The sequence below is a fragment of the Phycodurus eques genome, chromosome 2, assembly GCF_024500275.1.
Source record: "Phycodurus eques isolate BA_2022a chromosome 2, UOR_Pequ_1.1, whole genome shotgun sequence".
NCBI lineage: Eukaryota > Metazoa > Chordata > Actinopteri > Syngnathiformes > Syngnathidae > Phycodurus > Phycodurus eques.
The window spans coordinates 22,178,145-22,198,707 of record NC_084526.1 but is presented as its reverse complement, the minus strand read 5'-3'; the positions used below and the strand labels follow the sequence as shown (position 1 = coordinate 22,198,707).

At 41.1% G+C, this 20,563-nt stretch overlaps 1 protein-coding gene across 1 annotated transcript in view; it reads right to left on the bottom strand.

Annotated features, from left to right (window-relative positions):
* Positions 1–20,563, bottom strand: part of igf1rb (insulin-like growth factor 1b receptor) — a 100,368-nt gene that overhangs the window by 77,176 nt on the left and 2,629 nt on the right. Inside the window, exon 2 of the mRNA XM_061669828.1 lies at positions 4,547–5,104. Within this exon, the coding sequence (XP_061525812.1) occupies positions 4,547–5,104 (558 nt within the window). The remainder of the gene's footprint in view (positions 1–4,546; positions 5,105–20,563) is intronic.

Below are 20,563 nucleotides of genomic sequence, written 5' to 3'. Positions count from 1 at the left end.
AAATCAAGCTTGCAGGCTCAGCAAAACACCTTTATCTGACAAACTGCCATACAAGGTTCAGTCACAGAAGACCCTGAAACAGCGCCACGGGAGCTGCAGATAGAAATGATTGATCTCCAATGTGGCACTGTCTTAAAAGAGAAGTTCAAACTGGATCAGTTTTATGCTTTATTAAGCTCAGACAAATTTCCCAGAATCCGGAAGATGGCACAAAGGATGCTGGTGGTGTTTGGCTCTCCATATGTGTGTGAACCGACTTTTAGTGTGATGACCATCAACAAAAATCCTACAGATCCCAACTGAGTGATGAACACCTCAGATGTATTCTGAGAATTGCCACGACGACAACACCAGACTTTGATGCACTGGCAAAAAAAGGTGATCAACAAAACAACACAGTTCCCATTAAAAGTAAATCTAAGTAGTAACACTACAATGTATTTTTTTTTTGTATATGTAAGCATCTGGCCCCACCTGTCAAACTTTAAAAGTCAATGTGGCCCCTGAGCCAAAAATTTGCCTACCCCTGATCGAGCTGCCAGCGTTCAAGGAGTACGAAACAGCCTATGACGTCAGCGACGGCGACAATCACCACCACCCCCGTCCCCCACCGTGAATTTCACCGAAAGGCAGCTGATTTGCATGTATGTATATTACAAAACAAATTAAATTCCATATTATCACAGTGTGATCGTACAGTGTTTTAATATCGTGCAACCCTACACAGTACAGTAACAAATCCTCGAACAGGCATACAAACAAAATGATGTCAATGCACTAACAAACAGGCTAGCAAACAAACAAATTAACTAACAAACAGGAACAGACTAACAAACTAATAAACACAGTAGTGGCCCAACCAAAATCACCATCATGCGGCAATCAATTACTCTCAGTCTGTCTTTGAAGTTTGTCCGCCATGACGGAAAAAAAAAAAGAATGACATCCAGATACAAATGGGGGCTTTCATAGTGTCCAATTAGACGCGGCACACATACAGGTAGCCACCAGACAAGTTCAGACTTCACCAGCCTCCTATTAAGCACCAATTTTTTTCCCCCAAATTTGTCTTCTTCTTTAGCACTGCCCCATTTGCCGTGCTAACAGATACCCCTGGAGCCCAGCAGACGGCATCTTCACGGGGTCCTGCTCCACTTATTCTATGTTTGGCCCACTTTGCAGTCCACTGACTCACAAACAAAACCACTGTCGTGGCTCCAAGTAGTTCATCTGTACACTTACAATCGGGTTTTAAGGAACGGCCATGGAGACGCCAGCTGTCTGGACATATTGCACTACAGGCTAGATGAGACACTAAGGCAGTGCTTCTCAATTGTTTTCTGTTACGACCCCCCCCAGGAAGAAGAAAAAAAATTAGAACCCATACCCCCCACCCGCAGCCCCCGCGAGCACACCTCTATATAACATTGTATATAAAGGATAATCTAATCTAATCCTTATAAACATTGAAGGAAGTACAAAAGAAAGAGATATAGACTCCCATCTACTGCAGTGGATGAGCAATTACACTTTATTCTAGTACGGCAAATCATGTTCTTCAGGGTCTCACACGCCCCCCCTGGCATCGCAACGCGATCCCTTGCCCCCACTATTTGAGAAGCACTGCACTAAGGCAACTGGTAAGGCCAGTGTAATGGCAGAAAGTCTCCACTAGGGTTGAGAGTAGGGCTGCTTGATTATGGCCAAAATTATCATCACGATTGTTTTGATCAATATTGTAATCACGATTATTAATCATGATTATTCCTCATGTTAAAGAAAAATCTTGATTTTTATTGCATTACTTTTTAACAAACAATATGTAACAGTTTTCTGTTGAAAATGAATCTTTAAAAAAGAATAAATGAATTTTTAAAATTTACCCAAAAAAAAAAATCTACTTTAGCAAGGGCTAAATGAATAAATGTGCTCTTACAAAGTGCAATTACGAATTGCAACTTAATGGAAGCAAATACAGTTAATGCACAGAAGGCAATAACATTAGGCTGCAAACACCGACTTTTCATTTGAAAATCCCTGTTGTTAATCTAGTGAATTGTCAAGTATGTCTCCGTTGTTCTGCTTAACCATTTGTCAGTAATGCACGGTCACAAACTGCAAAGAACAACAGTTGTGATTTCCCTCTCTATTTACTGCTGGCGTTTTTTTTCATTGCAGTCAGGCAAGCCAAAAACTTTAAGTCAAGGGAGCCGCTACAACGATTGTTAATAGGGTCTTACCGCAACACGCTGCCTCTCCGCCAACGTGCTGAGAGGAATAACTTCAAAATAAAAGCTTCAAATATTACTACATTGGACAATGCCATTTCAGGCTATTATTTTGAAGTTGGCACTAAAGCGTACTGCCGGAGCTGAATGAAGCCTTAAGCATGCGTACAAACTGATGTACGAATGGACCAACATACAAATAAACCAGGGAAGGACAAACTAACTAACTGATGTGCAAATGGGCCAAACAAATGACAAACTAACAGACGAAACGATTGAAGGAATGGACTAATAAATTAACGAATGAGCAAACAAAGAAAAATGTATACAGTGTGACAACGAAACAAACCAATGTGCGAATAGAATAACACACTAACTGACGTCCTAATGGACTACCAAACAGACAAAAGCACTAATAAAACAAGTGGACAGACGAAAAAACTGACAAAGAAACAAATGAAGTGGCGTGCGAAATGACGAAAACCCTAACTAATTAACAGATCAATAAATGATCAAACTAATACATGTGCGAACAGGCTTTCACAAAAAGACCGACGTGCAAAACACTAACAAACTTACTAATAATCTAACAGACCAACAAATAAACAAACTAATAAATGTGTAAACAGATTAACAAATGGTCTGACATTTGAATGGCCCAACACACAAATAAATGTGTGTGTGGGGGGGGACAAAAAAATCAATCAAAATCAATCTGTGAATTGACTAACAAATGAACAGACATGCCAAAAGACTAACAGACTAACTAATAAACTGACAAATGAAGTGAAGTGCGAATGAACTCAGAAACAAACTGACTGGCTCATAAAAAAATTGGGACACAATCTGATGTACGACTGTACCAGAGAATCAACAAAAAGAAAAACAAAACAAATGAATAAACTAACAGTAACAGACTAACAAACTACCAAACGCAGTGACTTGCGAATTTAACAAACAAACGAACAGACAACCTCATAATAAAATTGGGAACAGACAAACTGATATGCGAATGGCCTAACAAATATGCCAAGAAACCGACGCCCAAATGAACTAACGAATGTGCCAACAGACTAACAAACTAATACACTAACAAACAACTGTGTGAACAGACTTGCACGCGAGAGAGCAATATTGTTGTTATATAAACCCAGCTCGCTGTGCTAATTTAGCGCACTAGCAACCATGGACTAAACCCCCCCAAAAACTTATTTTGACTCTTTTAGTAATTTTCTCTGGTTTATTTGCATTCTTTGCTATAATCTATAATCACAGAGATGGTGCTAATAAAACACCTGCTCGTTATTGTGACTCACAGAGTCAAATATTCAATAATAACCCCTCCAAAAATGTCCTTTGACTGTTGCGACTCTTTGGCTTTCTTCCTCACCTGCCGCCCCTCTGACAAACATCACGTCTCATAGACTCAACACGGCAGAGTTTACAGGCGAAAAGACCACGTTTATCAGGCGCCTTCCTGTTACGCTTGAACTCATTGTGTCTGGATGATTGTGAGGGGAGGACGTATTGACAAAATACCACTATAATCCAACTATATAAACTCAGCTAAATAAAAAAACTACTCTCCCGTAAATCAATTTAGACAATAGTCCCTGCATTCCAAATACACAACAGACCTCCAAACGCTCCAAGGTCCTAGTTCATCCATTTAAGAGCAGAACCTCTTGTGCATGACATTTGCATCCTATGCAAACTCGAGCCTGCTCTGCGACTCTTTCACGTCAACACGTGAACGAAAACATCAACATGCTGAGTCTGCAAGCGATGCAACTGGTCACCAGCGAAACACAACACACACTGATGGCCAAAAGCAAAACAAGTTATTCCAAACGCCGCAGTCATAAAAATGAAAGGGCATGTTTTTGTGAACTAATTAACCAACAGACTACCAATGAATAAACAAATGGGTCAACAGACTGAAAAAGTACCTAAAAAAACATGAACAAAAAAAAAAAGACAAACCGTTGAAGAAACAAATATGCCAATGGACCAACCAACCAACTGAATAATAATCGGACGAAGAAATAAACTAACAAACATGCTAATGGGCTAACAATTAAACTAAATACATTGTAAATGCTTGAGCCAGACAAACACAAAAACAGCCACACTCACAGCACACGTTTGCAGATAGCCAAGAGCGTAGCGATTAATGTAAAAGACTGGAGTCATAAAGGACTTCATTAAAAGCATTTTACTACAACTTTTATTTGCCATGTCGAGGCGGCCAAGAGCAAAAGTGCAAAACAATATAAAAAAGGTGACTTATGGCCACAACTAAAGTTTGACCCTCTTACCTTTCTGGCAATAGTTGGAGTTCCAGCAGCGGAAGCTGTAGTTGTTGTTGAACATTGTCTTGCGACATTGCGGGTTGTTCTCCATGATGCCCGGGCACACGTCGCTGCACTCTTTGGACTGCTTGTTTCCGGCAATGAAGTTGTTGAACTCTGCGTCCATGATGAGCGACCAGTCCACAGAATCCAGGTAGCACAGCTCCGGGTTCTTCTCGATGCGGATAGCGCCGCGGGTGATGTTACGGAGGTTGTACAGACCGATATCCTTCAGGCTGGTCATTTCGAAGATGACCAGGGCGTAGTTGTAGAAGAGGTTGCGGCCACGGATCACGGCCAGGTTGGGGAACAGTGTGCTCAGGCTGTCCAGGCCGGAGACCCGGAAAAGCAACAGGTAGTCTGTGATCACAGTCAGGTTGGGGAAGCTGAGCGAGCGGAAGATCTCCTGATTGTTATTCTTGTCGCCAATGAGGAGGATCTGCAAGTAGCCCTCCACCACCGTGCAGTTCTCCAGACGCCGGAATTCGCTGATGTCATTGCCGATGTCAATGCTTGGTCCGCAAACTGTGGTTGGAGAAATGATAAAAAAATAATAATTAAAAACACCATAAATCCCCACTGCACTTGGATTTACATGGATTTTATGACAATTTAGACACAGATCATGGCAGCATAAAGTTGGGAAATCCTCAGATTGGAATCAGGCCATTTAGTTTTTAGATAAAAATTTTATATGAAACTGAAAAAAATATCTGTCAGTAAAACTAAGGGATGAACGAAAAGGTCATTACTACGCCGACATTGCAATATGCCAAACATACATGTGAATAGACTACAAACTAACTGACATGCGAGTTGACTAACAAATTAACAAAAAAAATTGAGAAATGTACAAACAGACTAACAAAGGTACAAAGAAACTCATAAACGGGCTATGGAACTAACAAATTGATAAACTAACAAATTAACAAGTAGACAACAAATAAAAATGTAAACAGACTAACGGATAAAACAAACAAAACAACGAATGAACAAAAAGAATAACAAATAAACAAATGTTCCGGTTTCCTTCCACATTCCAAAAACATGAATGGTAGGTTAATTGAAGACTCTTAATTGGCCGTATGTATGAATGTGAGTGTGAATGGTTGTTTGTTTATATGTGCCCTTCAATGTGCTGGCGACCAGTCCAGGGTAAACCCCACCTCTCACCCGCAGTTAACTGGGATAGGCTCCAGCATACCCACAACCTTAATGAAGATTAGCGGTGCAGAAAATGGATGGATGGATAAACAGGTGAATGGGCTAACCAACATACTAACAAACGTGAACAGCAACAACCTAACCAAAAAACATTTGAACAAAGTAACAAACTAACTAACATACAAATGGACTAAGGAACTAATAATGAACAAATAAATAAACCATCATACTAATAAACCAGAAAATTAACAAATGAACATGAAAACGGAATAACAAAGAAACAGACTAATAAGCGGACTAACAATCAAAAATGTGAACAGACTAAAAACGTAACTGACGAACATGCGGGCTAACATAAATGTGTGAACAGACTAACATAAAAACTAAGGCACTAACTAACTAACATGCGACTGGGCGAACAATCTACTGAACCAACAACCTAATAAACCAACAGACTGACAAACCAGAGAATGAACTGATGAAGGTGCAAACAAATTAACCAACTAACATGTCAATGGACTAATGGACTGGAACTAAATGTACTGGAACTAAAACTAACAATAAAACAAAGGTTAACAAACCAGAGAATGAAGGAACGTGTGAACAGACTACGAACTGACAAACTGTCAGACCAACAATATAACACTTGGACAAGTAAATGTGTAAACAAGACTAATAAATGCACAAACTAACAGACTAACAGAGACTCAAGTGAACTGAAAATTTTAACCAGGATACGCACAGTGGCAATAACTGATGGGTTTCATGGCTCCTGAGGCCTCACGAAAGGGTGATTATTTTTCTAGTTAATGGACAAATAGTTTTTTAATGCGCATTTTGGTAGGTTGTTTCAAGTTTGAATGTAGACACTGATATTGAATCTGGGGCATTTGAAAATACATGTAAACAGTCAAAATCTGAGAAAAAAATACAAACAACACATTCAAAAAGTTTTATATGGTATTATACGCTGTCTTATTCACATTCTTCACAATATAGCTGACTTAACGTATAACAAACAAAACAATGAAGTTCATTCCTGAACTGGAGCACTATTTATAATGCCAGGCTTATCCAATACATTTCCCAAATATTGACAATACACTTGGCCCGTGCACTTGTTGACAGAACATGTTTGCCAGGAGTGACAAAATAAATACTACGGTCATGTCCACTTGGAGTGCTTGCTTGAAAAGCGCGGCCCTACCTTAAGCTTATTGCTTCTCATTAGCATCCACCTAGTACAATCACGATGCTCTGTTGATTTACTGCACCGGATCGTTGAGATGTCGACAAGTCGCCACATTAAAAGGAAGCACCATTCCAGATCAAACCACCCATGGAACACACACAAAAGATTTATTGTACATTTCGCAATGTTGCTATTCACGTAACTTTAATTTAAATGTTGATCAGGATGGGAGAACCTCTTTGAACGTTCTCAAATACTGTTTTTCTGCCAGTGTTGCACTGTGCAGAATAAGGTGCGGGAGAGTGATAGGAATAACTGTCCAACTGCAAAGTTGCCTTCTACAAAAAAAAAAAAAAAGAATTCTGCCAATTGCTGAGCTGTATTTACCAAGATTTATGAAATGCAGGTGAGGGCAATTAATTTTCCGAAGGGGCCATGTGAGAAAGTAGAATGGTTGTCGAGGGCCACACCAACATGCTAACCTCAATTGTGTTCCATATCAATTTGATGTATTGTAATATAACTCATTACATTGTACACGTACTCACGTGTACACGGATATACACACACAAGTGTACACGGATATACACACACAGGTGTACACGGATATACACATAGGTGTACATGTACATATATACATGTACATTTACAACCCCAATTCTAATGAAGTTGGGACGCTGTGTTAAATAAATAAAAACAGAATACACTGATTAGCAAATCAATTAATTGAATACACTACAAAGACAAGCTATTTAATGTTCAAACTGATAAACGTTATTGTTTTTAGCAAATAATCATTAACTTAGACTTTTATGGCTGCAACACGTTCCAAAAAAGCTGGGGCAGGGTCATGTTTACCACTGTGTTACATCACCTTTTCTTTTAACAACATTCAATAAATGTTTGGGAACTGAGGACACTAATTGTTGAAGCTTTGTAGGTGGAATTCTTTCCCATTCTTGCTTGAAGTACAGCTTCAGCTGTTCAACAGTCTGGGGTCTCCACTGTCATATTTTACGCTTCATAATTTTCAATGGGAGACAGGTCTGGACTGCAGGAAGGCCAGTCTAGTACCCGAACTCCCACGCTGTTGTAACACGTGCAGAATGTGGTTTGCAGTGTCTTGCTGAAATAAGCAGGGGCGTCCATGAAAAAGACGTTGCTTGGAGGGCAGCATATATTTCTCTAAAACCTGTATGTACCTTTCAGCATTTATGGTGCCTTCACAAATGTGTAAGTTACCCATGCCATTGGCACTAACACAGCCCCATCCCATCACAGATCCTGGCTTTTGAACTTTGCGTCCATAACAATTCGAATGGTTCTTTTCCTCTTTGGCCCGGAGGACACGATGTCCACAATTTCCAAAAACAATTTGAAATGTGGACTCGTCTGACCACAGAACACTTTTCCACTTTGCATCAGTCCATCTTAGATGAGCTCAGGCCCAGAGAAGCTGGCGGCGTTTCTGGGTGTTGTTGATAAAATGCTTTTGCTTATGCCATAGTAGAGTTTCAAGTTGCACTTACGGATGTAGCGCCGAACTGTATTTACTGACATTGGTTTTCTGAAGTGTTCCTGAGCCCATGTGGCGATATCCTTTACACGTTGATGTTGGTTTTTGATGCAGTGCCGCCTGAGGGATCGAAGGTCTCGGGCATTCAATGTTGGTTTTCGGCCTTGGCGCTTGCATGCAGTGATTTCTCCAGATTCTCTGAACCTTTTGATGATATTATGGACCGTAGATGATGAAATCCCTAAATTCCTTGCAATTGTACATCGAGGAACATTGTCCTGAAACTGTTCGACTATTTTCTCACGCAGTTGTTCACTAAGAGGTGAACCTAGCCCCATCTTTGCTTTTGAATGACTGAGCAATTTAGGGAAGCTCCTTTTATACCCAATCATGGAACCCACCTGTTCCTAATTAGCCTGTTCACCTGTGGGATGTTCCAAACAGGTGTTTGATGAGCATTCCTCAACTTTCTCAGTCTTTTTTGCCACCTGTCCCAGCTTTTTTGGAACGTGTTGCTGCCATAAAATTATAAGTTAATGATTATTTGCTAAAAACAATAAACTTGAGTCCAGTGAGTCACCGAGAACAACTTTTTTGGGTCTTCTCCATGTAATCGTACATGTGATAATAAACCCATCCCGATACAATCTCACCATCTTTGTTTGGCTGACAAAAAAAAATAATCGATCACCCGTTGACGGGTAAATATACGAGAAATGCTGAACCACTGCCAAGAAAACCAAATATTCTGTTCTTCTAATGTGCTGAATTTTTGACAAACAGAAATGTTCCCTCTCTACCGGAGGCGGGAGCTAGGAACACGCTTTTTTATTTTTCAGTCTGAAAAGAACACGCCGAACCTTCCTACTGGCAGCCCAACCTATTCCTGAGCTCCTCGACACGCTTTTGCAAATTATTATACTGGAAAAGACCCACGCAGTGCTTTGATAATCATTTACAGTCCCACCAAATGTTTGCTATTGTTACAAACGATAAGTGACCTCAGATGGATGCTTTGTTTTTCCATCCTTAAAGACAAACAGTCTAACCTACAATTAATTCATAGAATGAAATAATTGTCTTTCCTGATACTGATGAGGATGAAAATATATTATACATTTTTTATATTATTTTATCTTTATTATTCATATTTTATATATAGGCGGTACGGTGTACGACTGGTTAGCACATCTGCCGCACAGTTCCGAGGAGCCGGTTCAAATCCGGCCTCGCCTGTGTGGAGTTTGCATGTTCTCCCCGTGCCTGCGTGGGTTTTTCTCCAGGTACTCCAGTTTCCTCCCACATCCCATGCAAACCCCAAACATGCATGGTAGGTTAAATGAAGCCTCTAAATTGCCCGTGCGTGTGGATGTTTGTTTATACAGTACGTGCCCTGCGATTGCCCGAGGACCAGTTCAGGGTGTACCCGCCTCTCGCCCAAAGATAGCTGGGACAGGCTCCAGCACGCCCACCACCCTGGTGAGGATAAGCTGTACGGAAAATGGATGGATGGATATTTTATATATATATGTATATATATATACACACATACATACATACATTACACAATATATAATTCCTCCCACATTCCAAAAACACATACAGTGCTGTGCAAACGTATTGGCCGACTTCTCTAATTCCTATATTTTTGCAGTGTCCCCATTTTAAATGTTTAAGATCATCAATCAAATGTAAATAAATATCAGACAAATATAACCCGAGTGAACTATTATTATATTATTTATTTAGGAAAAAAATAAACGCTGCGTGAAAAAGTAATGGCCCCCTAAACCTAATAACTGGTTGGGCCATTCTATGCAGCTACAACCGAAATCAAACATTTTCTATAACTGAAAATGAGTCTTTCACATCTCTGTGGCGATATTGTGGCCCACTCTTCCTCGCAGAATTGTTTGAATTAAGCAAAATTGAGGGTTTTTGAAGAAGAACGGTCTATTTAAGGTCATGCCACTGCATTTCAATTGGATTCAAGTCTGGACTTTGGTTAAGCCACTCCAGAACCTTCATTTTGGGGTTTTTTAAGCCATTCAGAAGTTGACTTGGTGTATTTTGGATCGTTACCCTGCTATATTAACACAATTGCGCTTCAGTTTGAGGTCAAAAAATGATGGCTGAACATTCTCCTTCAGGATTTTTTGTTAAAGAGCAGAATTCATGGTTCCATCAATCACAGCAAATTGTCCAGGTCTTGAAGGAGTAAAGCAGCCCAAGACCATCACAATACCACCACCATGTTAGAGTGTTGGTATGATGTTCTTTTTCTGAAATGCTATGCTACATTTACACCAGCTGTAACGAGACACACACCTTCTGAAAAGCTTGTGCTGTTTTGATGTCACGCTTATGTAGCTAAATAAATCCACCTGGTGGAGACAAAGCCAGATAGGGATAGAGCACAACAAACCAGAACGCAGCAAAGCAAACTAAACAGCGCATGTTTAGGTGTAAAAGTCCTTTTAGATTATTTCACTGGTTCTAAAAGTTTCAAACTAATATAATCATGGCCTCTCAACCTCCAAGCTGTCTCTGGGAAGTCATACTCCGTTCAAGTGATTCTACCGCTGTCCTGTAGTTGAAACACAAAAGCATGTTTTGTCGCACTAAATAAATGACGCAGACAAACTGACCTCTTTCAACCCCCAAGCAGGCGAGTGACTTCAATGTGAAAAAAGCTAACTGACGCCAGGCCTGCTGACTCACAGCAGGACTGGTGCCATGCTCAAAATGTTGTTAATGTGTATGCTCTTTGTTTGCATTTGCTCTTTAATTGGAACCAACTGACTTCGCACTAGTGACCAGGGAGAAGACCGGGAAGCTTCTTTTTTTTCTGCTTCAAATAGAAGCCGCTGAGAGTTTGGGTCTTCTCCTTGGTGTGCCATTATAAAAATAATCATTTAAAGCCAGTCAGTGTGCTGGTATGAGAGCTGTCTTTCTCTATAATCTGCTTGTCAGCGCACATTGTCAACAGCCCGCATACCTGTTCAAACAACACTGACAGGCGGTCGTGTGTGGAAAGTCGCCACATTACGTCGGCGTAGTCCGTTTTTCACAGGAACTACTCCCAGTCGAGCTTGATGGTGCTGAAAACACTCTGGAGTTTTTGGAATCAGGTAGGACCACAACGTGGGGGGGGGTTGAAGTCAGCCCAGGAATTTTCCGACACAGCATCAGAGGCAAAACTGGCGGGATAATGGGAAGTCGTGACCATAATGCGGAGGGCAGGGCAGCAGGAAGACAACCATAACAGGAGCTAACAGGAAGTCATGACAATAAAAGTGGAGAGCAGGACTCGCCACCACCGAAGATGATGGCGAGTTCCCACTATCATATACGGGTGGCAACTAGGGCTGCAACTAACGATTACTTTGATAATCGTTTAGTCTGTGGATTATTTTTTCGATTCATCGATGAATCAGATTTTTTTTTTTTTATTTCATCCCTTTATTAAAAAACAGGACATTATTTTAAATTGATGGTGCATAAAAACGCACAAACAAATTCATTATGATTCAGTTACTGGTTTGGTCCGTAACATAACAGAAAATTGGCAAAAATGTTGATAACTGTTTAGTAAAGTAAACGATGTTTGCAAATGTCTTATTTTGATGAAACAGTTAATCACTCTGCTTTATTATTGTTATTATAAATATAATTACTAATATTTACTGCTTTAGAGGCTGAAATTATGATTTTAAGTTAAACAAGGTTCCTAACGATTAAGCAATTATAAAAAATCGTGATCAATCAAGTTGATAATCAATAAGTTGTCAATTAATCAATTAATCGTAGCACCTCTAGTGGCAATATCTGCCTATTCCCGTATTATGGTTGAGACTTCCCGCTATACCTCACTATTTGGTTCACAAGTGCCCAATATGTAAATGACATGCAATCCATGTCACACATCTCTAAATGACAAGCTCTCTTTCAAGACAATGTCACATACACAATTGGGCTGAGAGGTTACAGGAAGAAACTTGTCCTCTCCACGACTTTGAAAAGACGATCTTCAGGACACAATGGACACATTTACACAACAGACACAAGTCCTGAATCTCAAGACAAACCAAACTCTGCTCTAGCTCTAGAAAGAGGAAACAACCTAAAGTCCTGAATCTTAGATTTGTTCCCTTGGCAAGGGGAATGAGGAAAGTTTTCAATGTGTTTATAAGAAGACAGTTGTCTGCTTCATTGTATTTTGTCCTGATCTTAGAACGGACATTGTGTTAATTTGCACTTAATTTTTCATGGGGTTAGATTACGGCAGATGGGGTCTAATGATATACATCTGCAAATACAGTGAAGCACCTGTCTGAAAACATCTCACCTGTTCATTGAGTTGAGGGACAGTTACACCCCCTGTGATGGTAACAACTTCCTGTCATGTGCCGTGTTATGGTTGCAACTTCCGTCTATGCCCAGTTATGGTTGCGACTTCCCACTGTTCCCTGTTATAGTCACGACTTCTTGCTGTCCCTGTTTTTATGGGAGTGATTTGCCATTTTCCCGCTGTGCCCACGATTATGGTTGCAACTTTCCACTACTCACTTTCCGTTGAACAATGCTATGCCGCTTTACGTCACTGTAGTCCGTCTTTCATGGGAAGCATTCCCCATCGTGCTGGACGGGAGTGAAAACACTCGAGGGTTTACGACGGTAGGCAGGTGCCGTGGCCTGATCGCTGCTCTTCAGTCCCATCCAGCTGAGTACACAAGCTTATCCGGTCAGCTTTCATCATATATTTACTCTTGATAACCTTCCCTCCAGCCAGATTGTCCATGGCCAATCGAGAGGAAATCTACTCGGAAAAGCCCCATAAGGATGCGCTCGAACCACTAATCAGTCAACCTACAGTGATAAGAACCCCCCCAACCGCCTTCAATCCCACCCACCAAATACCTTGAAACAGTTCCCAGGTGTCTTAAAAACAACAACAGTTGTCAAGGTACCCCAAGAAGGGACAATTCAGCACACTTAACACCCTTTTTGGGACTGTTGTGGAAATTAGATTGTTTTGAGGAGGCGGCTCTGGCCTATGCCACTAAACCACTTCTCACCCTACCCACTCTACTGCTGGGCCAATGCCAAGAAAAGCTTTTGTTGCCAGGACAACTAGGGGCAGTGCTACTTGTTGAGCCTCAAGTCTAAAAAAGCCAGTGTGAATTGCAAAGCCCCCATAAAGACAGTCTTCATCACTAAGCCACCAAATTACTTTGTCAATTAGTGTAGTGCATCCATGTATAGTCTCTGATGGTGTAGTGGTACACTCGCCTGACTTTGGTGCGGGCAGCGTGGGTTCAGTTCCCACTCAGTGACGGTGTGAATGTGAGTGTGAATGGTTGTCCGGGTCTATATGTGCCCTGCGACTGACTGGCGAGCAGTTCAGGGTGTAGTCCGCCTTTCGCCCGAAGTCAGCGGAGACAGGCTCCAGCGACCCGCAACCCTAACCAGGATAAGCGGTGTTGAAAATGGATGGATGGATTGATCCGTGTATCTGGCACATGCAGCATAGTGGCATACATGAGTCAAAAACAAATACCCTCCATGTCCACAATTTTGCAGAACATTCGAGTATGTGCCGATTATCAGAAGCCAATAGTAATCTGTTCTTCAAACAAAACTGCAGCTCTGCTTAGCTTTTGGGGCTATCATAATAGTGTTTCCATTTAGTCCAGTTGTCATCAAGTCATGGGCAAAGAAACTGTGTAAAGAAGCAGTACTTTGTGATTTATTCAAATTGGGATTGGCAACATTTGGTAAAATTTAGAAGGGCCCTCAAAAAGACACATTTAAAAAAAAAAGGCACCTCACAACTTTTTTTGGTTCTGTTAATTACACCTTGATGGGTGGGCAGGCATTAAAGACACCTATTTATTTGTATGCAAGAAATTATATGCCACTTTTACATAATATGCATTTCAAGTAGGGCAAAACAGTTTCAGTTGTATTGTGTGTGGTGTGCTCCGATAATATCAACACAGGACACCACACACAAAGATTTCGTTCCACGGCCGATCTCGAAATCTCACGTATCACACTTGATCTCAAAAAAACGAAAAAGAAGAAACACTTCTGGGTATGCGCTGATGTTTCCTGAATATTCCCGAAGGTTGCCGCAGCCAGGGGCCTTGTAAAATGGTGTAGTCCTTAAAAAACTACTTGTTTTGGAAAATACCTTGCCATGTGGGGAACCCACTTTTATACAAAAAAATGACATTGGGTCAGACATGGTTGTTTTTATTTGTCTTTTCCTTTTGTTGAGTCAGGGCACTTCTTGATTGGCTATATTCTGTTCACGTCAGAATTCACCATGTCATGACTCAGGTGAAGTCAGCTTTCCCCCACACACATGAAGACTTTTGCTTTAAATATTGAACACGTTCATTATTTAAGATTGTCAGCCCGGACCTGTTCGGACCCTAAAATCGGGACGAATCCACTCTTAACACACATCAGACCTAAACACAATCTTAGAGGATAATCTTAAAACATATTGATTGTCTAGCATTTGACATGCTTGGTCGGAAAGGAGCAAAATCGGCACAAAAACAGGCCGACTGTCTTTATGTGTGTACCAGGCCTAAGATAGGCTAATCCATCTTTGTTGTTGTTTTTTGCTCTTCGACTGACAGAAACGAAATGAGAAAGTGCTTGCTGGTGATAGCTTGAGTGAGGCAATCAAAAAAATTATAAAATGAATCAAATGATGAAAATGATCAAAAGAAATGTGCAAGAAATTGTCCAACATAGCAATTCATCTTTTAAATGACAATGCAAAGTCACACTTTGTGATTTTTTTTCTGAACAGAAACAGACAACTTTTGTTGTGCCAAAATCAACCAATGAATTAAAAAAGAAACAGACAAATGGAAAGAAAAAAATTAATCAGAATGTAATGTTATTATGGAAGAAGATTTCTTTAATGAGGAGCTGTAGTCCTCCTCCCCTTTCCCTCCTTAGTTAAAGTTAATGAGCAATGAACCATTACCATGTTCATTTAGTGCAGGGTTCTCAAACTCAATTTACCTTGGGGCCGCTGGAGGCAGAGTCTGGCTGAGGCTGGGCCGCAGCCTCAGCGCACATGCATGCACGCACAATTTAAATTTGAAATTTAAAAAAATCCAATCTTCTCAAACGTCTTCTTTATTTTTTAACACAAAATAATAAACACGGACGCTGACCAGACCAGATCTACACGAGGGCACGCCACACCCAGACCGAACGCGCTGCGCGTCGCAACCCCCATCCACTGCCATGCCATCCAAGTGCCTTTTCTTTTTTCCATTTAATATGGAAGTTGATGGGGGGGCGCGGCACGCTGAGCGAGACTGCATCCCACCCCCACACAGATCCGACCGGACTTAGACAGCAGACCACAACGAGTTCCCCACCCTTCTTTTATCTCGCCGCGCGCCCATCACTTTGATTAATGCAGAGAGAGACATAACCTGTATACGTCGTATAATGTCACACTGGGCAGCAACTTAAAACAGTTCTTTTGGGACGTGTGGTGAACACAGAGCCCTGGGACGAATGTCCGTGTTTGCCTAGCCAAGCAGAGAAGAAAAATCTCCATGGCAACGCTTCTGTAACTTTCACTCATTGAAAAATTTTTCTCTGCTTGCATCAAGCCCGGTCGATGTCACGCCCCCGAGAGCCATATACCCCATTGTGATTGGTAGATTCGTCAGCTCTGCAAACAACACTGGAAAAGTGACATTCATATAAAACTCGAGGGCCGCACTAACATTAAACTTTCATATTAAGGTGGGGGCCACAAAATATCGTCTTGCGGGCCGCAAATGGCCCGCGGGCTGCCAGTTCGAGACCCCTGATTTATTGCACTATATTTATTTCTAACCACATATTGTTAAAAAAATGCAGGTGTAACTTAATATTGGGGCTGGAACCGATTAATTCCATTTCCATTCATTACAACGTTTCAGGTTACAAACGGGGTCACAGAATGAATTAGGTTCGTAACCAGGGGTTCCACTGTATGAATGTTGGACATCGAACTGTCATGACGTCGGTATAAACAAGCCTTCAGAACACCTAACGACCTGTTTTCAGCCAGCATCAAAGGATGAGGTTATGTTACTGTGAAGTAAGCGGACTCATTTAAAGCAGAAAGGTTCTTACAGTGTACGAGGACTTGAGTCCAGTGTCTAGCAACCGTTTCAGTGTTGCCAGCAGTCAAGGGTCACTTCTGTTAGTGGTTTTATATTGGTAGATTTCTACTCCCTGTTTGTTCCCATTACCTCTAGACTGACAGGGCTTAACTTTTTGTAGTTTCCATTAGAGTAGTAAATTTTCAACGACAATGTTTAAACAGAGTTTTATTCTTTCATATTCTTATTTGACTGGTTACCCTCTGCCTGCACTTGTCTGCCAGTTAATGTTAAAATGTGCCTGTAGAGTTTACAAATGTTATATGATGTCAACACTGTGGAATTAATGACTCCAGATATAAATGAACTCTATGGATCGCTGTACTGCAGGAATGTTTAAGAGTGTATAGCCACACAAGGAAGCTTTAGCCAGAGCTTCAGACTCACCAATGCGAGAACATAACGCACGATAGCGACGGCAGGGGGAGAAGCGTCAGGCTTGTCCAGTGACGGTTGGGGATAGAGGCAAAAGGCCGTAACGCAGTGTTTCACAGGCTCCTCACTCTTTCCGATCAACAGAACTCATACGAATGGACTTGTTCTATTTTAAAAACCCCAGACCCTGGTTCAACCCTCCCTTCCCCAATGTGCCGCTGAGAGCGGGATGAGGCCCCACTTCACAGTATGGATGGTAACGTGCAACACATGCAGAATTTCCTTCGCTATCAAAAAAACCCCTTGTAATTTATTAGCTCTTGATTCTTCACATCTGACTATACTCCCTTACTGGTCTTTGTGTAAGGCACCAAGGCAGAACTGGGGTTTTGAAATCAACATGCCATTCCAGAGGTGTAGTGAGAAGTTGGAACCATAGCAGAAGATAGCACAAAGGATAGAGGGACGTGGTGATCACCACAAGGGGGATATCAGCAAGTCGCAATCATAACAGGGGTATAGCGGGAAGGATAGCGAAAAAAAGCAACTATAAAGAGGTGGGAAAGCGGGAAGTGGCGAGCATAAAGAGGGACAGAAGAAAGTCGGCCTAGGTCTGCCAGGGTATGTAAACTTATGAGCACAACTGTACATATATGCAGTCATACATACCCATGTCATATTGGAATGAAAGTGTAGGCTACACTTTTTTCATAACCTCTAGGTGGTGGTGGTGTATTAGAATGAAAAAGTACACCTCTCTCATAAACTCTCGGTGGCGGTGGGATATTGGATTGAAAGTGTACAGCCTTTTCATAACCTCGAGCTGGCGGCACACATTTATAAAACATGAAAGTTTTTTCCAATCGCCCCTATACCTATGTACAACCCCAATTCCAATGAAGTTGGGACGTTGTGTTAAACATAAATAAAAACAGAATACAATGATTTGCAAATCATGTTCAACCTATATTTAATTGAATACACGACAAAGACATTTAATGTTCAAACTGATAAACTTGATTTTTTTTTAGCAAATAATCATTAACTTAGAATTTCATGCCTGCAAGACGTTCCAAAAAAGCTGGGACAGGTGGCAAAAAAGACTGAGAAAGTTGAGGAATGCTCATCAAACACCTGTTTGGAACAGCCCACATTTGAACAGGCTAATTGGGAACAGGTGGGTGCCATGATTGGGTATAAAAGGAGCTTCCCTGAATTGCTCTGTCATTCACAAGCAAAGATGGGGCGAGGTTCACCACTTTGTGAACAAGTGCGTGAGAAAATAGTCAAACAATTTAAGGACAATGTTCCTCAACGTACAATTGCAAGGAATTTAGGGATTATCATCATCTACGGTCCATAATATCAAAAGGTTCAGAGAATCTGGAGAAATCACTGCATGTAAGCGGCAAGGCCGAAAACCAACATTGAATGCCCGTGACCTTCGATCCCTCAGCCGGCACTGCATCAAAAACCGACATCAATGTGTAAAGGATATCACCACATGGGCTCAGGAACACTTCAGAAAACCAATGTCAGTAAATACAGTTTGGCGCTACATCCATAAGTGCAACTTGGAACTCTACTATGCAAAGCAAAAGCCATTTATCAACAACACCCAGAAACGCCGCCGGCTTCTCTGGGCCCGAGCTCATCTAAGATGGATTGATGAAAAGTGTTCTATGGTCCGAGGAGTCCACATTTCAAATTGTTTTTGGGAATTGTGGACGTCGTGTCCTCCAGACCAAAGAGGAAACGAACCATCCGGACTGTTATGGATGCAAAGTTCAAAGGCCAGCATCAGTGATGGTATGGGGCTGTGTTAGTGCCAATGGCATTGGTAACTTACACATCTGTCAAGCCATCATTCATGCTGAAAGGTACATACAGGTTTTGGAGAAACATATGCTGCCATCCGAGCAACGTCTCTTTCATGGACACCCCTGCTTATTTCAGCAAGACAATGCCAAACCACATTCTGCACGTGTTACAACAGCTTCGTAGTAAAAGAGTGTGGGTACTAGACAGGCCTGCCTGCAGTCCAGACCTGTCTCCCATTGAAAATGCGGGGCGCATTATAAGCGTAAAATACGACAACGGAGACCCCGGACTATTGAAGAGCTGAAGCTGTACATCAAGCAAGAATGGGAAATAATTCCACCTACAAAGCTTCAACAATTAGTGTCCTAAGTTCCCAAACGTTTATTGAATGTTGTTAAAAGAAAAGGTGATGTAACACAATGGTAAACATGACCCTGTCCCAGCTTTTTTGGAACATGTTGCCGCCATAAAATTCTAACTTAATGATTATTTGCTAAAAACAAAGTCTATCAGTTTGAACATTAAATATCTTGTCTTTGTAGTGTATTCAATTAAATATAGGTTGAACATGATTTGCAAATCATTGTATTCTGTTTTTATTTATGTTTTAACACAACGTCCCAACTTCATTGGAATTGGGGTTATATAATGCGCACTTTCGACTTTTGACAATTTTGTGGCGGGGGCAAATGCGTATTATACACAAGAAATTACTGTACGCCAAGCAAAAAGAGCTAAAAAACTTCAGGTAGCATTTTAGAATAAATTTCATTTAAAAACTGTCATCATTAAAATTCAAATCAGAATCAGAAAACTATATTTATCTAATAGTAAGGACAGATTTATGGACCTATCAGGTATTAACTCATTTTTTAACACTGTATTTCCAAGACAGCATTCCCAGTTTGTTTTTTTAAGGAACAATGACAATATACTGCAACGTGAACCTGAACGCACCATCCACTGCTTTCGATTAGGGCTCATTTGGGTGAATTCCCTAGTAGGGGTCCATCAAAGTAGCCCTGGGAACTTGGCCAAAATGCTGGCTTGACACCAAATTGGCAAACTTCCTGTCCAAATTCGAGCATGGTTCCTTGAGACCTTTTGGTACGTCCTGTTATGATAGCCTTGTCCATCAAATTTAAGTCGTTCGTTGAAACTGGTGACAGGAGTTAAATTTGTTAAACTGTCCAGGGGGCACTACTGAGTGACTTTTTACAGGGTCATGTTAGGTGGGTCCGATTTCACTCAATAAGGCTACTTCAAAACAAAATAGCCAATTTTCTATTCAATTTTGGGCATGGGTCCTTAAGACTTTTTTGTGCGTCCTGTTATGAGAGACAAACATGTATACCCAATTATCGGTACCGGTAAAACTGGGGATGGGGGCTCTTCTCCCCCCCCAACCAGACCCCTTTAGCACTTCATGATACTGAATGAGTTTTGGGGCTAAAAAACAGAGATCCATGTTTTTCATTGAAGAGTGACAATATGTAACACCAATGTCAGTTTTGGTTTGAGTGTTTTCTACAGCATGTAGTTCCCAGTTGAAGCTTAACCTAATTTATGGCGAGGCGTTTCAAACCGCTATCTTTTCTTTTTTTTTTTAGGTGATCTGCTTTGGCGCAGCGCTTACTGATACCTTCCACATTTTTGCGAATGCCACTTCACCACACGGTGAGTCAGAATCAACACAGTGGTTTTCATCAGCAGCCTGACTGACT